General features: G+C 49.9%; 1 protein-coding gene and 1 long non-coding RNA gene across 7 annotated transcripts; one reads left to right on the top strand and one right to left on the bottom strand.

The window, feature by feature from the left end:
• Positions 1-1,980: 1,980 nt before the first annotated feature.
• Positions 1,981-19,994, bottom strand: PSMD3 (proteasome 26S subunit, non-ATPase 3). Of its 6 annotated transcripts, XR_013405695.1 has the most exons (13): positions 19,611-19,994; positions 16,299-16,489; positions 14,141-14,278; positions 12,014-12,150; positions 10,908-11,098; positions 10,643-10,746; positions 5,636-5,750; positions 5,409-5,528; positions 5,177-5,280; positions 3,403-4,520; positions 2,888-3,351; positions 2,558-2,837; positions 1,981-2,432 (listed from the first exon to the last, which is right to left on the bottom strand). XR_013405695.1 is itself a non-coding variant. In NM_001260856.1 (12 exon segments), coding segments are annotated over 12 exon segments (1,605 nt in total). In that variant the 5' UTR covers positions 19,831-19,900; the 3' UTR covers positions 1,981-2,354.
• LOC144335670 (uncharacterized) lies at positions 8,644-19,975 on the top strand. The gene is made up of 3 exons (XR_013406719.1): positions 8,644-9,246; positions 16,808-17,153; positions 18,202-19,975. It is a non-coding gene; the product is annotated as an uncharacterized LOC144335670 (long non-coding RNA).
• Positions 19,995-21,618: the final 1,624 nt, after the last annotated feature.

The following is a 21,618-nucleotide window of genomic DNA, read 5'->3' as shown; positions in this document are numbered from 1 at the left end:
CTCAGCCTCCCGAGTAGCTGGGATTACAGGTGCCCATTGCGATGCCTGGCTAATTTTTGTATTTGTAGTAGAGACGGGGTTTCACCATGTTGGCCAGGCTGGTCTCGAACTCCTGACCTTGTGATCTGTTGGCCTCAGCCTCCCAAAGTGCTGGGATTATAGGTGTGAGCCACCGCACCCAACCTGGAGCAGCACTTTGCATTTCCTTAAAGAACTCCTCCTTTACAACTTGGCTACCTGTTTGGTGCAGGAGACCTGGCTTTTGGCCTTTCTCAGCTTTCAACATGCCTTCCTCACTAAGCATAATTATTTTGACCTTTTGATTTAAAGTGAGAGATATGTGATTCTTTCTCCCTTTTTCTGTTTTCTCGTTTCGAGACAGGGTTGCACTGTCGCCCAGGTGGGAGTGCAGTGGCAGGATCTCAGGTCACTGCAGCCTCTGCCTGCACCTCCCAGGCTCAAGGCTCCTCCCATTCAGGCTCCCTAGTAGCTGGGAGTACAGGCACATGCCACCATACCTAGCTAATTTTTGTATTTTTTGTAGCAGTGGGGTTTCATTGTGTTGCCCAGGCTGATCTCCAACTCCTGAGATCAAGGGATCCACCAGCCTTGGCCTCCCAAAGTGCTGGGATAACAGGCGTGAGTCACGGGGCCTGGCCAATGACTCTCTCTCTCACTAGAACACTTAAGAGGCCGTTGTAGGGTTACTAACAGGCCAATTTCAACATTATTTTGTGTCTCAGGGCATGGGGAGACTCAAGGAGAGGGAGAGAGACAGGGAATGGATGGTGTGTGAGCAGTGAGAACACACTCAACATTTATTAAGTTCACCATCTTTTTTTTTTTTTTTGACAATGTCTCACTCTGTCACCCAGGCTGGAGTGCAGTGGCGCGATCTTGGCTCACTGGAACCTCCGCCTCCCGGGTTCAAGCAATTTTCCTGCCTTAGCCTCCCAAGTAGCTGGGATTACAGGCGCCTGCCACCACGCCTGGCTATTGTTTGTATTTTTAGTAGAGACAGGGTTTCCCCATGTTGTTCAGGCTGGTCTTGAATGCCTTACCTCAAGCAATCCACCTGCCTTGGCCTCCCAAAGTGCTGGGATTACAGGTGTGAGCCACCATGGCCGGCTAAGTTCACCATCTTATATGGGTGCAATTTGTGGTGCCCCAACAATGACAATAGTAACATCAAAGATCACTGATCCCACATCACCAGAACAGATACACTCATGACAAAGTTTGAGATATTGAGAGGATTTACCAAAATGTGACCCAGAGGTGCTAAGTGAGCATATGCTGTTGGGAAAATGGCACCCACAGATTTGCTTGATGCAGGGTTGACACAAACCTTCTATTTGTCCTTTTCTTTTTCTTTTTTTGAGACACGGTCTCACTCTGTTGCCCAGGCTACAGTGCAGTGGCGAGATCTCGGCTCACTGCAAGCTCCGCCTTCTGGGTTCAAGCAGTTCTCCTGCTTCAGCCTCCCAAGTAGCTGGGATTACAGGCGCCCACCACAACGCTCAGCTAATTTATTTTTAGTAGAGACGGGGTTTTGCCATGTTGGCCAGGCTGGTCTCAAAACTCCTGACCTCAAGTGATCCGCCCACCTCAGCCTCCCAAAGTTTTGGGATTACAGGCATGAGCCACTATGCCCGGCCAAACCTTCAATTTGTAAAAACCGTAATATCCATGAAGCACCACCGATGCCTGTATTGGGATGCGAAGGTCTGCAGCCGGTGGTGGGCGCATGGTACGCCTTCCCTAACAAGACCTTTCCAAAGCCACGCAGGTACGAAACAGACTAAACCTAGGCGCCCGACCCCAGCCCAGGACCCCTTCATCCTCCCCTGGGCACCTCCCATCTGCAGACCCATCAGGCCCTCAGATTACACACCTGGGGCTAGTACTCTAAGGCCAAAAAACCCAAAATCTGAGCCTGCCAATATTGCAGTGAAGTATAGTAACTGATGCACAAAGCGCTTTGGATAACTTTTTATTGTTTAAAAATCATAATCGAAGCTTCAAAAAACATACAAGCCAAGACATCCCAGTTCAGTCCCCTACTCCCAAGAGGAGCACACAGAACTATCCTTCCCCTCCTGCTCCCACACCACTGGCCAGGACCCTGCCCGGGGAGGCCACCTGCCCGCCCTCCTGCCCGCTGTACGGTAAGTCACCGGCTGGGGAGGAGCCCTGGGGGAGGTCAGGGTGGCTGGCTCCCAGCACCCCCACCCCCTGCACGAGTGCAGCCTATGAGCTGTGTGTGGGAAAATGGGGACAGTGCTCTGGGCAGGGGACCCCCAAGGGGGAAAAAGCCTGTCCCCATTTCCCCTACCCCTCCCCAGCCCCCCAGCTCAAGGGAAGCTGTCATCATCATCTTCCGCCATCTCCTTGGCAAACTCCAAGTCCTGCTGTTCTCGCTCACGCCGTTCCTGGGCAGAGAGGCAAGTGAGGCCAAAGCTTCAGAGCAACTCCCAGCCCTTCCAGACACTTCCCCGCCTCCCCTTCTGTGTGGAAGTTTGACCTTTCAGTCTCACCCAGAAAGCACAGAGCTTACCTCTGCAGACTCCAAGTCCTTGTTGTATGATTTGGGAGGAAACCTCATGGCCTGGCGCACAGCAAAGAGAGGAGATAAGGGAGGGAAGGAAGCAGGTGAGGCAGTCATGCAACCTGTACTCCCTGCATCCCCTCTGTGAGCTAGACACTGGGCAGGAGACAGCGGCCCTCCAGTTACTCTAGTGGGGGCTAGGCGTCACCGGGCAGGAGACAGCGGCCCTCCAGTTACTCTAGTGGGGGCTAGGCGTCACCGGGCAGGAGACAGCGGCCCTCCAGTTACTCTAGTGGGGGCTAGGCGTCACCGGGCAGGAGACAGCGGCCCTCCAGTTACTCTAGTGGGGGCTAGGCGTCACCGGGCAGGAGACAGCGGCCCCTCCAGTTACTCTAGTGGGGGCTAGGCGTCACCGGGCAGGAGACAGCGGCCCTCCAGTTACTCTAGTGGGGGCTAGGCGTCACCGGGCAGGAGACAGCGGCCCCTCCAGTTACTCTAGTGGGGGCTAGGCGTCACCGGGCAGGAGACAGCGGCCCCTCCAGTTACTCTAGTGGGGGCTAGGCGTCACCGGGCAGGAGACAGCGGCCCTCCAGTTACTCTAGTGGGGGCTAGGCGTCACCGGGCAGGAGACAGCGGCCCCTCCAGTTACTCTAGTGGGGGCTAGGCGTCACCGGGCAGGAGACAGCGGCCCTTCAGTTACTCTAGTGGGGGCTAGGCGTCACCGGGCAGGAGACAGCGGCCCTCCAGTTACTCTAGTTGGGGCTAGGCGCCACTGGGCAGGAGACAGCGGCCCTCCAGTTACTCTAGTGGGGGGCTGGGCGTCACTGGGCAGGAGATAGCGGCCCTCCAGTTACTCTAGTTGGGGCTAGGTGTCACTGGGCAGGAGACAGCAGCCCTCCAGTTACTCTAGTTGGGGCTAGGCGTCACCAGGCAGGAAACAGTGGCCCTCTAGTTACTCTAGTGGGGGGCTGGGCGTCAAAGGAATTATTACAGTGCCCTGTGGGAAATGCTGAAAAAAGAGGAATAAATGACCAACTCTCTCGATTGGGCAGGGAGGAGGAAAAGGAGGAACACAGTGGATGTGGGAATGGGGAGAGGCCTTCCCAGTGGAGGATTCCATGTGGGAGGGGCCTGGCCTGCACTCAGTGGGGCTGGCTGCTGGGTGGTGGGGCAGGAGCGGGAGGGGAGGCGAGACCTAAGGGACCAGGTCACAAAGGGCCTTGCATGTCACATGGAGTAGGGCTTAGCCGAATTTTAAGCAAGGCAGCAATATCCTAGTTTCCTGGGAGGAGACCAGAAAAAAACATGGCAACCAAATAGTAACAGCACCAAACTCAGTGCTTAACTGAGGACGAGGGCTCACCCTTTTGTGGAGCCAGATACCAGCGCCATCTTTTTTACAATTTAAACTTCGCTAAGTACCTCAATACAGGGACTTCTTTTAATCTTACCAACCCTGTGAAGCGAACAAGACAGGTAACACCTCCCTACCAGCTTCAGAGATGGAGAAACAGAGCTCTGAGAAGTCAAATGACTCAAATTTGGAACCAAATGTAGAACCCAAACCTCTGAATCCCTGCCTGGTCCTCCCTGGTGACCACATCATCCCTTAAACGCAATAGGAGAAGGCAACTGGCTATGGAACTGTGGCCAAGTCCCCTTCCCATTCTGGGCCCCCTGTGCCACAGCTCAGTGATTTTAGAGACTGGACGGAACCTGGGCCACAAATAAAGCCAGTCTTCTCTGAGGCATCCATGAGTGTGGAGGGAGGGGCGTGCTGCTGCCAGGCGTGACTCTGCAGCCACAGGCTTCTCACCTTGACAGACATGTTGTGGATATCTAGGCAGAAGGAGATGCGCTGGTGGAAGGCCAGCTGGGGCTCTCGGGTGGAATAGATGTCAATCATCTCCTTGGATTGGACATAGCCCTTCTCATGGTTGATGCTGGCCTCAATGACACCATCCCGGATGGCCTGCAGGCCCCCAAAGAGGAAAGTTCACCAGCACGCCCATCTTCTTCTTCTTCTTTTTTTTTTTTGAGATGGAGTTTCGCTCTGTCACTCAGGCAAGAGAGTGCAGTGGTGCGATCTCGGCTCACTGCAGCCTTTACTTCCCGGGTTCAAGCGACTCTCCTGCCTCAGCCTCCCGAGTAGCCAGGATTACAGGCACCCGCCACCAGGCCTGGCTAAGTTTTGTATTTTTAGTGGAGATGGGGTTTCACCAAATTGGCCAGGTTTGTCTCGAACTCCTGACCTCAGGTGATCCACCCTCCCCGGCCTCACAAAGTGCTGGGATTACAGGCATGAGCCACCGCGCCTGGCCCAGCATGCCCATCTTCTAAACCAGAGAAAATCTTGTTCCTTCCCATTCCTCTGCCCTCCTTATATTCTCACACTCACAAGCACTATCATAAACTCAACATGTGCACACACCTACACTCACACTCACATGTGCATCCATTCTCTCTCTGGCAACTTCTTGGCTTCACTGCAAACGACAGGCCCTCCCTGAAATGACTATGCCATTGCTTTACCTATTCCCCTCCTTGGCCAAACTCCTCCCACTCCTGCCTCCTGAGATTGGCAGGAAAGTGACAACCTGGTCACTGTGGTTCCTGAACCAGCCCCACCTTGGCAACAATGAACTCTGCATCTTCGGGGCTATCCAACTGCAGCTTCTGGGCGATGTCGGCCAAGGAGATTCGGGAATAGGAGAGGCTGATCATGCGTACACCTGGGAGAGGAAGGAGCGATGGGGTGGGCAGGGCGGGCACAGACCCTTCACTTGCCCAAGGATACCCACTAGGTTTGCCCCAGCCTGGCTTCTGCTCCTCCAACAGCCCCTCAGATCCTGATCCACACCTGTCTTAATCACGTTGTGCCGCAGCCGGATGATTAGGGTGTAGGTCCCATCTGCTTGAAACTTCTCCCCAAACTGATCCAAGACCTGGTTGAACTTGGCTAGGTTTCCCGTCCTGACGGCTGCAGGGAGAACAGGAGTAGACTGGATGATGCAAATGGGCACAGGCATGTAAGAGGCCCCAGTGAAGGGGGCCTAGTGGGCTCGGGGGTTGGGAAGCCAGCCTTACCTTGAGTCAGAAGGAAATACGGCATAAGTGAGCGCTTGAGGGAGGGCTGGCGGAACTGCAGCCGGTCAGGGATCTCCCCCAGCAACAGCTCCACCACGATGAGAAGCTTGTGCACCTGGACAGAGTGACAGGGGAACACAGTGGGCAGGGAGCCCCATGGGCAGAAGAAGAAAATGAAATGTGGCCTGAATTCTGCCAGATGTAGTGGGAAACAGGGAAAGGGATCGTTGTTTAGGCCCAGAGAGAGGAGGAAGCCCTGAAAACCTGTGCTGGGCATGGAATCCAAGCCCAGCTGCCTTTGGAGCCGGGTGCTGGGAATGTGGCCCTTTGGTCACATTTGGTCGCAGAGCCCTCAGTTGCATTTCACCTGGCCACCCTGCACACAGTCTGCTCTGAAATGACAGTGCTCTAAAGTGAGGCCAGAAGGGCAGGTGCTGTGGTTCAGCAACAGCGAGGGACCAGGGCTCGCAGGCCTGGAGAACGGAACATGCATCAGCCAGAGATGCTCACTAGAGAGGCAGACTGTTAGTGGAGGAGAGGAGGTCATCAGTGGGTAGAATTCATTATCTGGGCAGAGGCAGAAGTGTAGGAAGGGGCCTGGCTTCCGTGAATGAGCAGAGTATCCAGACACAGAAGGGTGGCTGGAAACCTGGGCCTGTCTTCCTACACAGGACTGTGAGGTATTTCTGAGTGGTGCTGAGTGTGAATTCAGCACCACGCAAGAAAACTACAGTGGAGGGAATGATGGCCCCCAACTCAGGAATTCACCAGGCGTGGAACACAAGGCAGCTAAATCGTGGGGCAGCAAGTTTCACGGGGAGGCAGGGGTTACAACGGGAGTGTGTGATCACACCCACAGCCAGGCCGACCCTTCACCCTCCACAGGCACCTCCAGGAGGCTGCCCTGTCCCTTGGAGTAACCCATGTGTGAGGGAAAATCCCTGGAAATGGTAATTTATGAAGTGCCTTAAGGAGTCTGACAAAGCAGAAAAAGGAGGAGGGTCAAGGGTACAGATTGAAAAAGAGGCAGAAATGTGTGGGTACCTGGGGAGCTGTTAGGAAAGAGACAGTTGGGACCACGGTCTGGGGACTATGCCATTGCCATTTTGCATGCCAGGCTGAGCAGTTTGAAGTCTGCATGTAGAACACTTGGTGTCTAGTCTCTACTCACTAGCTAGGAAACACTGAGCAACTGGGTCCTTGGTTCCTCATCTCTAAAACTACCAAATAACAATATCAACACCTAGCCTGTCTACCTCACAAGACCGTTACGATGCCCTCCAGCAGTGGGGAGCAATGCAAGCTTTCCAGGCCAGAGAAGGACAGACCTGGAGCTCTGCTTAGTAAGGCAAGTGAGTGTAAGCTGGGCTGGTGGAAAGGAAGATGATCAGGCAGAAGTGTCTGGAAACGTTACTGGCTCAAACCATGGGGCTGGCAATATCAAGGAACAGGCAAACACAGAAGACATGCAGATAATTTAACAGCCGACCCAGTGATGGGAAGGACGGTGGGGGAGAGTCAGAGATGATGCAAGGCCCTGATCTCCATTGGGAAAGCAGGAGGAAGGAATGGTAAGGGGGCCAGGAGGGGTCTCTTTGGGACACGTTGTAGAGAGAGATATGGGGGGTGGGAGGGGGAGCTGGATCTGCAGGTCTGATGCTCGTGAGAGGGGTCAGAGTTAGTGTGATGGGCTAAACTGTGTCCCCCTCAAGTTCATGTTATAGACCTAAATCCCAGTACCTCAGAATGGGACTATATTTGGACACAGGGCCTTTAAAGAGGTAATTATGGTAAAATGAGGTCATATGGGTGGACCCTAATCCTACATGACTATTGTCCTTCTAAGACAAGAGCAGGACACGACACACACAGAGGGGAGACCATGTGAAAGCACCAGGAGACGGCCATCGACAAGCAGACGAGAGACGCCCTCAGAAGAAACCAATCATGTCACACTTTGCTCTTGGACTTAGAGCCTCCAGAATTGTGATGAAATCAATTTTAGTTGTTTAAGCCGCCAAGTCTGTGGAAGCCTGCATTGGCAGTCCCAGCAGAGTAACGGAGTTAGTAAGGTACAGGCTGAAGAGCACCATGCAGGCGAGAGCTGAAGCTGGGAAAGCAAACAAGGTCACTCAAGGAGAGAATGAAGGTTTTACTATCGACAGAGAAGCTCTCAGAGTGCTCTGCTGAGGCCCAGGTGGTGAGAAGGAGCAGAGATAACACTGGAGGGAGGGGCTGGCCAGTGCACTACTGGGGAGGGAGCCAGGGGAGACAGGAATGGCCGCTTGAGAGGGGAAGCAGCAGGGGTGGGGGTTTTCCTCCGGGAGACTGAAGCAAACAGGTGATGGGCCAAGCCTGGAAGAGAGAGGAAGGAGTGCGATGGAAAACACAGGTAGCGAAGCTGGCATTAAGTAAAGACAAGGAGGGTGAAAATGGCTGGAGAGAGACATTCAAGTTTATGGGAGACAAGGCAGCTGCGGGAACAAATGCTAGCCGGCCTCCAGCTCTGAACTGGATGAGCCAGCACTGCCCTCCTCAGAGCGCTCTGTGCACCAGCAGCGCTGGCATCACCCAGGGCCCGTTAGGAATGCAGACTCTCCAAATCAGAATCTACAGCTTCATCAGACCCCCAGCTGATTCTGTAAGCTGGGTGGTGACAGGGGTGTGTGAGGGCAGAGGGCTGGTTGCAGGCCTTCTCCCAAACATGCCTTCACTTCCGCCCTCTCTCTCCCTGCGCTCCCTCACCAACAGCGCCCTAGCCCAAGGCCTCTCTTCCAGCTCTCTCTACACCTTCCTGCCACTGAGAAAATTTAAATGCCTGAAAGCTTCTCTCATGGTACATGACACATTCTATATATGTTAATTACTTGTATTTTTAGTGATTTTCAAAAGAAACTTTAGTGTCTCTCACATTGTAAGCAATCTAACATTTTGCTCACGTGCCCAGTGTGTCTGAAAAGCCTTCACTTTTTGTGAAAATCCTACCCATCTCTGAAAGACCAGTTCAATTTTAATGTTTCTTTTTTTTTTTGAGAGAGTCTTGCTCTGTCGCCCAGGCTGCAATGCAGTGGCACGATCATGGCTCACTGCAGCCTCGACCTCCTGGGCCCAAGTGATCCTTGCACTTCAGCCTCCCAAGTGGCTGGGACTACAGGTGCAAGCCATCACGCCCAGCTACGTCTTTTATTTTTGCAGAGGCGGTGTCTCCATATGCTGCTAAGGTTGGTCTCAAGCAATCCTCTTGCCACAGCCTCCCAAAGTGCTGGGATTATAGGTGTGAGCCCTGTACCTAGCCAACTTTTTCTTTAAGATCCTTTCTCTTTCATTATTTGATCAAAAACAAATCTGACTTTCTCTGAACTTTTGAACAGAAATAAAATGAATCTCCTACTACATTGACCTAATCAACGTACATGTCTCCTGTTCCCTGTCAAGGCACTATGGAAGTGGATGTTGTGTGAAGGTAGGAGCAGAGGTTTGAATTTGGGAAGACTAGGTCTACATCCTGGCTGCTGGGCTCTGTAACTTCACACACACCCTTAAGCTTTCAAAAAATTAGCTGGGTTGGCCGGGCGCGGTGGCTCACACCTGTAATCCCAGCACTTTGGGAGGCTGAGGCGGGCAGATCACGAGGTCAGGAGATCGAAACCATCCTGGCTAACACGGTGAAACCCCGTCTCTACCAAAAATACAAAAAATTAGCCGGGAGTGGTGGTGGACGCCTGTAGTCCCAGCTATTCGGGAGGCTGAGGCAGGAGAATGGCATGAACCCGGGAGGCAGAGCTTACAGTGAGCCAAGATTGTGTCACTGCACTCCAGCCTGGGCGACAGAGTGAGACTCGTCTCAGAAAAAAAAAAAAAAAAAAAAAAAAAATTTTTAAAATTAGCTGGGCGTGGTGGCAGGCGCCTGTAATATCCCAATTACTCGGGAGGCTGAGGCAGGAGAATCCCTTGAATCCCAAAGACAGGGGGTGCAGTGAGCCGAGATGGTACCACTGCACTCCAGCCTGGGAGACAAAGGAAGACTCCATTTCAAAAAAAAAGAATTAAAAAAAAAAAAAATTAGTTGGGTGTGGTGGCGGGCGCCTGCCCAGCTACAGGAGAATCACTTGAACTCGGGAGGCAGAGGTTGCAGTGAGACAAGATCATACCATTGCACTCCAGCCTGGGTGACAGAAGGAGACTCTGTTTCAAAAAAAAAAAAAAAAAAAAAAGAAAGAAAAGAAAGACCACTTATTATCCTCCCTTCCTATCCCATACAGTGCCTAATACCAGGGTTGATGCTTAAATACTTGCTGACTGACAGTTCTTAAGTGGCCAAGTTTTATGTTTACTTGAGCCACTCAGCCTTATGGAGATTTTCTGGATTCCTCTGCCACAGACAATACAGTTTCCAAATGTGAACATGAAGGACCAGATAAGAACCTGGGGTTTATATCAACACAATCTAGGTCCATGCCTGGAATGGCTGTCAGGCATGCTGGGGAATCAGGAATATTCTAAACCTATCTGCCAAGGAGAACACTCTGAATGAACATCCACTGCCAGAGGTGCAGGTAGTGTCTGCTTTGTGACACCCACAAACAGATGTGAAGCAACCTTTTGCAGACATGGCGGCTCGCACCTGCAATCCCAGCACTTAGGGAGGCAGAGGCGGAAGGATTGCTTGAGCCCAGAAGTTCTCACCTGAGCAACAGTGAGACCCCCGTCTCCACACACACACACAAAAAAAAAAAAAAGAAAAAAGTTTGAAGCTCTTCTGGATAGGAAGGTTAAGGATGCCTTTCCTAGCCCCTAGCATAGGGAAGAGAACTGAAGTGGTAGGGAATGAGTAAGAGGCAAAGAGGCCAGGCATGGTGGCTCACACCTGTGATCCCAGCACTTTGGGAAGTTGAGGTGGGAGGACTTCTTGAGCCCAGGAGTTCAAGACCAGCCTGGGTAAGATAGTGAGACACCATCTTAATGAAAAAAAAAAGAGGCAAAGGGATGATGGTGTCTGTGGCTCACCGTCTGTTTGAAGCCGACAGCTGTGTGCTGAGGGGCCTTGCGAAGGGCATTGGTCATTGTTCTCCGGGCCTCTGAGTACTCCAGCTGGATGGCTTTGATTCGCCCTGGGAGTGGAGGAGAGGAGAGTTGGTCAACAGAGTGGGGTCATCCAACCCTCCGGACAAGCCAGAGGGCCAAATGGGCCTCTTATGCACCACCCCTTGGAAAATTTGCACCAGGCAGGCCTGAGACACCTCTGATTTGTGGGTTGGGCCCCTCTGCTCACCTGTATAGTAGAGGTACCTGGCCCACTCATTGTTGTTGGCCTGCTCTGGGAACACGGACTTGGACACCAGTTTCTCAGCCTGGTCGTACAAGCTGTAGTGTAGGTAATTCCGCAGCAGGAGGTTCAGCAGCGTGGCCTGCCCATCTGCGTCATGCCGAAGCGTCGCTGTCCGGAGCCGAGCATGCAAGAAGCTTCAAGAAGGAAAGAAGAAAGATATCAAAGACTTCAAATCACAACTCTCTGAACTGCCTTTGACTCTTCACTCTTTTTCAATTCCTTAAAAAAGTTATACAAATCGCTTTTCTGGTTATTTGCTGAGTACTGAACTATCGAGTGCCTAAGGTGTAGAGTACTACTCTAGCTGCGCAAAAAGGACAAAACCCTGCCCTTAGGGAATGCAGCCCAGGGGGGAGGCAATGGTCATGAGGAAGAAGCACAGTGTGCAGTGTGGCAGAATATGGGAGGCCTGTGAGGTCAGGGGAACTGCAATGGGGAATGTAGGAGGTGAGAAAGATGAGTTGACCTTTTCAATAGCTTGGCCAAGGCAGGACTCACTGAGAAGGGATCAGTTAAGGGAAGGCTTGAAGGAGGCGGAGAGACGAGTGTTCTGGATGGAGGGGCAGCCAGTGCAAAGGCTCTGAAGAAGAGGGTGCCGGGCACACCAGAGGAAAGGCAGGCCAGTGGGGCTGAGGAACAGGAGGAGGTGAAGTCTGGGAGGTCAAAATGGAGCAGATTATGTCAGGCCTTATGAGGTAGTGTGAGGACTTTGCCTTTCCTTTAGATGGGAAGCCACTGCAGGTTTTGAGCAAAGAAGTAAAATATTTTCTAGCCTGTCCCTCCACCCCTAACCCACCTCAGTCCTACCTTGATGTGGGGTGAAGGGAAGAACCTGAGGACAGTTCTTTATAGTCCAGCAGTGACCCACTTCAACTAGCATCAGTCTCTCTCCCACATCCCTCACATGGCACAGGGCATGGGAACCACTGCCCCTCTTTCCTGCTTACATCTACTGGTTCGTCGCCCTCTGCAGGTCCACAGTTGTGTGCTTGTGACTGACCAAGTCTCTGACCCTGAGGGCCCCAAGTGAGATCCCTGGTTGCCTGTACCTGCGCACCACATCCAGCTTGTCCAGGAACTCATAGACCCGCGCGTGATAATAGTAACACTTTGCGGCCACAAGGTCTAAGGCCCGGCGGTTCTGAGTACTGATCTTCTGCATCAGGTCGTCAGAGATCTTCTGTGCCTGGGGAGGAAGCCAAAAGATAATTAGGTGGCAGTTCCTCAAAAGGATAAACATGGAGTTGTCATTTGACCCAGCAATTCCTATCCTAGGTATGCAGCCAAGAGAACTGGAAACTTAGGTTCACATAAAAGCATGTACACAAATGTTCACAGAAGCATTATTCATAACCAAAAAGCAGAAACGACCCAAGTGCCCATCAGCTGATGAACAGATAAACAAAATGTGGCATATCCAGGAGGGAATATTACTCAGCCTTAAAAAGGAATGAAGTACTGACACACACTACAACATGGGTCAACGTTGAAAACATGATGTGAAGTGAAAAAAGGCAGAAACCTAGGGCATGTGGTGTATAATTCCATTTACATGAAATGTCCAGAGTAAGTAAATCCTCAGTAGAGGCAGGGCAGATTAATAGCTGCCAGGGGCTGGGTAAGGGGAAAATGAAAAGTGACCACTAATACGTATGGTGTTTCTTTTTGGGGTGATGAAAATGTTCTGGAATTAGGGGTGGATATACAACTTTGGGAATATACTAAAACCCACTAAATTGTAGCACACTTTATTTATTTATTTGTTTGTCTGTTTGATAGAGTCTTGCTCTATCACCAGGCTGGAGTACAGTGGCGCAATCTTGGCTCACCACAACCTCCGCCTCCTGGTTCAAGTGATTCCCCTGCCTCAGCCTTCTTAGTAGCTGGGGCTGCAGGCACGTGCCGCCATGCCCGTCTAATTTTTTGTGTTTTTAGTAAAGACAGGGTTTCACCATGTTGCTCAGGATGGTCTTGATTGACCTCGTGATCTACTCGCCTTGGCCTCCCAAAGTGCTGGGATTACAGGCGAGCGCCACCGCACCTGGCCTGTAGTACACTTTAAAGGGGTGAACTATATCTCAAAAACAAACAGCCAAGTACAGTGGCGTGTGCCTATAATCCCAGCTACATGAGAGGCTGAGGAGGGAGGATTACCTGAGCCCAGGAGTTCAAGACCAGCATGGTTAACATAGCAACATAACATCCAATAAGAACAAAACAGTGGGCCAGGCGCAGTGGCTCACGCCTGCAACCCTAGCACTTCGGGAGGCGGAGGACAGGAAATCACTTGAGCCCAGGGGTTGGAGACCAGCTTGGCAAGAATGTGAAATCCTGTCTCTACAAAAAAATACAAAATTTAGCTGGGTGTGGTGGCGCATGCCTGTAATCCCAGCTACTCAAGAGGCTGAGGTGGAAGGATCACTTAAGCTGGGGAGGTCAAAGCTGCAGTGAACTGTGATCACACCACTGCATTCCAGCATGGGCAACAAAGCGAGACCAACCCCCAAAAACCAACCAACCAACCAACCAACCAACCAACCACCAAAAACAGTGTGGGAAGGAAAGGAAACAAACCAGGGAATTAAGGCGCGGGACTTATTTCCTCAGTGTGCTCCTGTGACAGTGGCTATAATGAACAAAGAAGCTGGCCCTAGCTGGGGGAGTGGTGGAAGTGCAGTATGCAAAATGGAACTATTAGTCCATAATAACAGCTACCATTTATGAAAATATCATGAAAGCTTACTATGTGCAGACCATTGTGCTAAGTATTTCTAAACAAATTATTTTATGTAATGCTAACCATCTTGTAAGGCAGGAACTATTATCCCCATTTTACATACAGCTGGGAGAAATTAATTTGCCTAAGGTACAGCTGGGATTGGAACCCCGGTCTGTCTGTCTCCAAATGCCCCTAATTTTCCCCACAGAATGTACTACGCTGGTATCCCCCACAGACTGTACAACATGACCACTGCGAGCCCTGTCCCACAGTGCCCAGAGCAGGAGTGGGTTCTCCTGGGATGTGGGATCAAACGCATACCTCTATGGAGAAAGAGTGTGGGGGTCAGTTCTTAAGAATCAGTGATTATTTCCATTTCGTCACCAGGGACGCTCTCCCCGCCAAACCCCTTGCATCACTTGGGGCTTATGAATCGCTCTCACTGCATTCTGGGTACCTCTTTGTAGCGCTTGCTGTTCATCATGAAGATGACCATGAGAAGTTGGAGATAGGCTTCCACTTCAGGCAGGAGGGGTGCCGATGCAGCTTTTCCCGTGCGGGGACGGAACTGTAAATCAGCCTCTGTGTCCATGGGCTAGGAGAGGACAGAAGTTACCATGGAAAAGCTCAGTCAGATCAAGTAACCAAGAATTTATTGAGCATCCACTATGTATTTCAACATACTTATTGAGTGTCTACCATGTGCCAAGATTTTGTTAGGTGCTAGGGATAAAAAAATAAAAATGACAGTCTTTCCCAAAGAAATCAAGGAGGAGTTGGGTGTGGTGGCTCACGCCAGTAGTGCCAGCTACCTGGGAGGCTGAGGCAGAAGAATGCTTGAGGCCAGGAGTTTGAGACCAGTCTGGGCAACACAGCGAGACCCTATCTCTCAAAAAATAAATAAGAACTAGCCAGGCATGGTGGCAGGCACCTGTATTCCCAGTTACTCAGGAGGCTGAGGGAGGAGCATCGCCTGATCCCAGGACTTTGAGGCTGCACTGGGCCATAATTGTGCCACTGTGCTTTAGCCTGGGTGACAGAGCAAGACCCTATCTCAAAAAAACAAAGAAAACAAGTCAAGGAGGCTGGCAATAGAATATTAATAAGCACAATAAAGTGTTACAGGAGAATAATAAACTTCTTTACAGAACATAATGGGGACATAAAGGACAATGTAAGGAACCTTCAAAGAAGCTACAACCTAAGTGGACACATGAAACCACCATACCTGGAAGCACTGCAAATACTACTGGACAGGGCTTAATGAAATAATTCTAGAGATGAAATCAGAATAATGAGACCAAAAAATTGTTTCTTGTGGAAATAAAGAAAATTTGGGGAAAGTCAACATATACACAAAACTTATTTTCAGATTTCGTCACTGACACTGGAAAAAATAAAGTGTTACAGTCACCCACCAAAATAATCATGTTTCACGAGTTTAGAGATGTGAAGGTCAGAAAACATCCAAGGTGGAGCTGGGGGAACAGTACATTTTTCCCCTTTCCCAGACAATAAACTCTTCACTGCCCTACCTTCAGGGATGTTACGAGTTTCCCCATCCACGGAGCTGACTGAGTATACAGGATTTTAAGGAAATGCAGGTGCTGGAAGGTCAGTGGAATTGGAGAAGGCTGAGATCTGGACCATGCCATGAATAATGAGGGAGAGTTCACAGTTACAAAGGATAAGGAGAGGTCTCTCCTGGCACAGAGCCCACCATCACCACCAAACTGACTTCGTCTGCATTCGCTATGTGCCAGGCACTATTCTAGGAGCTTTACACTCCCCTCTCTCCAATCCGTTCATCACATTTAACAAATAAAGAAAATGAGGCACAGCAAGATGAAGTCACTTGCCCAAGTCCCACAGGTACTAACTGTCAGAGTTTGGATTCAAATTCAACTCTACCTCTAAAATCTGTGCTTTTTTTGGGGGGGGTAGGGGGTCACTCTGTCACCCAGGCTGGAGTGCGATAGATCTTGGTTCATTACAACCTTCACTTCCTGGGTTCAAGCGATTCTCCTGCCTCAGCCTCCCGAGTAGCTGGGACTACAGGTAGGTGCCACCACGCCTGGCTAATTTTTGTACTTTTTGCAGAGACAGGGTCTTGCCATTTCGCCCAAGCTGGTCTCAAACTCCTGGGCGAGTCCAGCCTGGACTCAAACGATCTGCCCGCCTCAGCCTCCCAAAGTGCTGGGATGACAGGTGTGAGCCACTATGCCTGGCCCTGACACCTGTGTTCCTCCTAACCACTGTTCTCTGCCTCCTCCATGGTGAAGCTTCAGAGGAAAGAGGCAGCAGCACCTTCTTTCTCCTAGAACAACAGAGAGGTCACCCAACGCAACCTCAACTGGAGTAGGGGGTACAGGTTGCAGGGTAGTGGCAAATGAGTTTGGCTGGGAAGGTCCTGATCCCCTGACTCGGAAGAATGACACTACAGGGCAGTGGACGGTTCCCTTTTCACTGTGCAGATGAGTATTAAAATGGGCTGCTTTGGCTTCTCTCCTCATGCTACCACAGATAATAAGATGGGACTTTAGGATGGAAAACAACGCTATTCCTGGGGGTCTGAGACCAGGCCTGCACCCTTTAAGTTGGCCTGACTCACTCACCTCTTCCAGGAAGGGGAGCAAGAAGTCTCGAGTGGCATTATTTGAAGTAAAGAAGCCCTGCACAGCCTTATACAGAACATAGTGGTTGAGGCGGCGTGATGTGGAAGGCAGCATCCGCAGGGCCCGCAGCACAAATCTCGGTTCCTTGCCTGAAACCGCTTTCTCCAGCTGTTTCACGTGCTCCTTGATGTCTGAAGAGGAGCAGAGAAGAAAATGATGTCACTTCCACTCCTAGTCCCCCACCACTCCAGGCAAGGAGTTCTAAGGAGCCTCTCACGGAGGGGCAAAATGCAACTAATAACCTTTTCTGCCCTAATGGGGTACACAATATTTACAGATTCCACACATTGATTTTAAGACATAACCAAGTGGCAAGAAAAAAAATACAGTGGGGGTGCAGAATGGGGTAGAGGATGACAGAGGAAGAAAAGAAAAACCAATTAACTAAAGAAACCTGGAGATTTATCAGATCTTAATGGAAAAGACTTTCTAAATGTAAACAATGGGAGAAATCACATACGCACAAAAGATTAATGAGCTTGCCTTCATTTAAAAAACCCTTTTAGATAACTGTGTATACAAAAGAAAAATATTTTCAACAAATGTGATCAAAGATTTGTATTTTTATTCTATAAAGAGCTTGTATAAATGGTTAAGAGATATAATGGTATAACGATTATGTTGCCACAGTTTCAAAACAAAAATGGAGATGAACTAATATACAAAGAGGAAAAATAGCTAACAGACAAAAATTATATTTCATTAGTATTTGAGCAATTGCAAATGGAAACATTTTTAAACTACCAAATTAGTAACATTAAAAAAATTATAGGCGGGAGGCGGTGGCTCATGCCTGTAATCCCAGCACTTTGGAAGGCTGAGGAGGGCAGATCATAAGGGTAGCAGTTCAAGACCAGCCTGGCCAACATGGTGAATCCCGTCTCTACTAAAAATGAAAAGATTAGCCGGGCATGGTGGTGGGCACCTGTAATCCCAGCTACTTGGGAAGCTGAGGCAGGAGAATCGCTTGAACTTGGGAGGCGGAGGTGGCAGTAAGCTGAGATCGCGCCATTGCACTCCAGCCTGGGCAACAGGGTAAGACTCTGTCTCAAAAAAAAAAAAAAAAAAAAATTATAGAGTACAGTGAAAACTACATTTCTCCTGGTATAATGTAAATCAGCACAGTTTTTCTGGATGATAACTATCAAAAATCTTTAAAATGTTCAGCCTTTTTAACTCAGGTATATAGGTTTTGGTGTGAATCTGTACTTAAGAAATAATTATAAAAGTAGATTTTTTTAAGTTGGGCACAAAGATGATTGCTTCAAAGTTATTTACGATAGGAAGAAACTAGAAACAGTTTAAATGCAAAGCAGTAAGGGAATGCAATCAATGAGTAGTTTCTTAGGTACTTCTGTATAGTTAGCACTTAGCACAGGGTATCTGGGCCACACTAAGATATAATAATAACAGCTGATATTTATGTGCTAGGCACAGTTTTAAGCATTTTAATGTTCACAACAACCCAATAAAGTATTGTACTATTACTCATATTTACACAGATGAGGGAATGGATTCCAGAACTTGTACTACTCTTTTTTTTTTTTTTTTTTGAGACGGAGTCTCACGCTGTCACCCAGGCTGGAGTGCAGTGGCCGGATCTCAGCTCACTGCAAGCTCCGCCTCCCGGGTTCACGCCATTCTCCTGCCTCAGCCTCCCGAGTAGCTGGGACTACAGGCGTCCGCCACCTCGCCCGGCTAGTTTTTTGTATTTTTTTTTTTAGTAGAGACGGGGTTTCACCATGTTAACCAGGATGGTCTCGATCTCCTGACCTCGTGATCCGCCCGTCTCGGCCTCCCAAAGTGCTGGGATTACAGGCTTGAGCCACCGCGCCCGGCCCAGAACTTGTACTACTCTTAACCATTATATTGGGTATTCAACAAATGTTTCTGGAATAAATTGCTGATTATGTTTATGAATGTTAATGAAAACACATAAAATTCAAAATTTATATTTAGTTATGCCTTGATACAAACTATATACATAACTTGCTCTCAATTATAGGAGAGTAGCTCAAAAATTCATAAGAAAAAATGTTAACCATGTTTTCTTCCCCCTGCTTTTAACTTCTCATACATTCCAAAATCTCTGCAATGAATATGAATTACTTTACAACAAGAAAATGAAGTGCTTGTAATAAACACACCCAGTAGGCAATGCTGAGTGGCACCTTTGACACTGGCTGTCACTACTTTAGGCAAAAGGATGTCTATCAAATATTGATCCTGTTGCTCAACTTTACCGTTAAGAGCTGTGGTCAACAGCATCACATCCTCAAATGTACCACTTAGGAGGATAATTTTCCTTATCTCAATGTTTTTGAGCTACTTTCTCATGCATTTTAGTGAAAAAAAAACCTAGTAAGTAGTGTGGTCCCACTTGATCCAGAACCACGAAAACGGCACCAGGATCACAGTGGGAAGCTCTCACTTTACCCACTTCAAATGGAGACAGGATGCTCTAAGTGGGAAAAGTAAAACATGAACTTGGAGGAACAAGAGGACTACGGATACTTGAAACAGGAACCTCGGAGAAAAGAAATAGGAGACACTGGTGTACAGCAGTTTAGGCCAAAGGTTAGTATTACAAAACCAAAGATGACACCCGAAAAGTTTTAAGTGTGTGTGTACTTAGACCCTTTAGAAACAGAGGGGCAGTAGGGACCTGAAGGGAGAAGGAGACAGCAAAGGGACTGTGGGGATACTTCAGTTAGAGAAATAGGAAACAAGATACTAGGTCGAAATGGTTCATTCGGGGGAGTGTGCTAAAGGCAGCTAGGACAACAAAAATCTGCTGTACAGTTTTAAAAATCAGGAGTCGATATTCTAGGTCATTCCGGCCCTGTTTACACACGTAGACACAAACACTGGTTTCTAGCGGGATCAATCAGTCATATATTGGAGGCGCTAAAATCAGTCAGGTGGGATATAAATGGAATAGGTCAGAGGGGAGGGCTTAGAAAGGGGAGGACTTAGAAGAAGGAGTCCCCAGGCCCAGTGGAACCTAGATATAGATGCAACCCCAGATATGGGGATGGAGGGGATGGGAGGGGAGTGGTTCCCAGCCTGGAGAGAAGGGTTCAGTCATTGGGCCTGGAGTCGGAAGTGTCAGGGTAGCGGGGGCAGGTATCTGGGGGTAATCCCAAGGAACTGAGGGTTGTGGAGGCTGCTCTGGCTTCCCAGCGAGAAGCCGAATCACAGGGGTCGCTGTCACCCGTGATCGCGGCACGTTCCCGGCTTGGGCTCCCGTACCCTCCAAGGTGACAGTGTCTAGCTCTCGCTGGGAGTGCTCAGCTGCTGCCGCCGCCGTCTTGCCGTCTGCCTCCCCCGTTGACCCGCCACCCGTCGCCGCCTCCTCTTTCATCTCCACATCCTGGGGGGCCGGGGGCAGTGGGGGTTCTTGTTCTCCGCCGCCGGGCGGCGGTTTCGCCTTGTCCGCGCCGCGGCGCCGCGCCGAGCCCTCCTGCTTCATGGCACCCGGGGTCACGGCCTAGTCCGGGGACCGAGGCCGGGGCCTCGCGTGAACCGTAGCACCGGGGACCAGGAGCCGAGCCGGGCCTACACACCAGCGCGGGCTACCGTCGGGCCGCACGATGACGGAGCAGCTGCAAACCCCTTCCCGGCGCTGGGCCTTCTGGGAAAGCCCAGGCACGGCAGGCCGATGGCCGAGTCAACAAAGGGGAAATAAATCAACAGCCGAGGTGCAGGATGAAGGAGGAGCTTCAAGGAAGGAGCTGGGAGGAGCCTGTATGGGTTCCTGGTGCTTTCTTTCTAGCGCTGAAGTGTGATGCTTTTATGTTCCTCTCGAGTGCATTTCTGTGGGCGTCCACGAGAGGTCCCCTCAGGCTCCAATCTGGGTTACAAAGGACTTTAAGAGCATCTCAACCAGCGTGGAGTGAGTACAGTCCATCCGAGCGCGGGGCGAGATAACGTCAAGAGTTGCCGGGCGGGTTTTGCGCCCAAGTTCGCTCCCTTTTCCCCGATGGGGGGGTCTCCTTCCAAATCCGCGGGGCTTGGGCTCAACGGCTGCTGGGCGCATCCGGCAGGAGGGAAGGAAAGAAGGCTGCGAAGGAGGGACGTGAAGCTAGGGCTGTTGGGCTTAAAATAAACCGAACTGGAGAGTAGCAAGAATCCTATGGGATCCGGACTTCCTTGATTAGATTTTAGTTTAGTGCTGAAGATAAGGCATACAATTCTCTGCAGGGTGAGCGTGCATTTGCGTAGAATCCCTCCAGTTTAACAAAATGTAGGGGCCCACCCTATGTACGGCCCAGGGCTAGCAAATAGGGGGGTGAAAAACAGCTCAAGAATGTAGTATACGGGAGAGTCAGATGGTTAGATAACCAGACACAGTGCTCTGGGCTGCGGTGGATTGGGAGTGTTGAGGAAAGAGGGTGGGAGCCACTACTGGCAGACGCTTTAGGGAGCCCGTTGAGAGGGCTTTTATACATCCAGACAGACATTGTGAAATGGCGAACAGAATAATAGTGTGCCTAAGGAGAGAATGATGGTTTACCTAGTGCTGTGCCTAAGGGGAAGCCAATTGGACAAGAAACTCTACCCACTTATTTTTCAAAGGACTCCCCCATTGATTCTGCAGGGAAGGTGAAACAAGGTGAAGGATATAGTTCCCAATTTCTTAGAACACAAAACAAAAACTCTCTCCCTACCTTGAAACTTTTCTCTCTCCCATAAGTGAAAGTCCTGAGTTTTAGACCTTTCACAGACCCTGCAAGAAAATTTAGCCCTGTTGTAAGGACCTAGAAGGCAGGAAATATGTTTTGACCTCCTCCTCCTTTACATATATAAAGGGTATCCTACATATCTTTTGCATCCTCTTTCGTAGGATTGCAGGATGTTCCTTGCATTAAACAGCCACTTGCTAACTGGAAAGATATGTGCTCTAGTTTTAGGGAACATGCCTTGACCAGTTCCTCCTCAACTGTCCTCTCACCCTCCAGGGCTGGGGGATGGATAACAGGATTTTTGAATCATCATTGGAATAAACTCATTAGAACCTCTTCATAACACCGTATCTGCAACTGAAGGTGGGCGAGAATGGTAAGGAAGAAAACAGATGAGTTATGTTCATCCTTAACAATCAAAGGAGTTACTCTTCTGGTTAGTTAGGGTGTTAGCTCATCTCTCTGTTAAGTTTACATCACAAGGACAAAACAACCAAGTCAGCAGATAACAACCCAGTATATCCATGAGCAACAGAGTGAGGCTTTGGAAGGTGCTCAGGATCAGGGAGGATGGC

Source organism: Macaca mulatta, chromosome 16 (genome assembly GCF_049350105.2).
Source record: "Macaca mulatta isolate MMU2019108-1 chromosome 16, T2T-MMU8v2.0, whole genome shotgun sequence".
Classification (NCBI taxonomy): Eukaryota; Metazoa; Chordata; class Mammalia; order Primates; family Cercopithecidae; genus Macaca; species Macaca mulatta.
The sequence above is the reverse complement of the archived record's forward strand: the minus strand, read 5'-3'. Positions and strand labels throughout refer to the sequence as shown.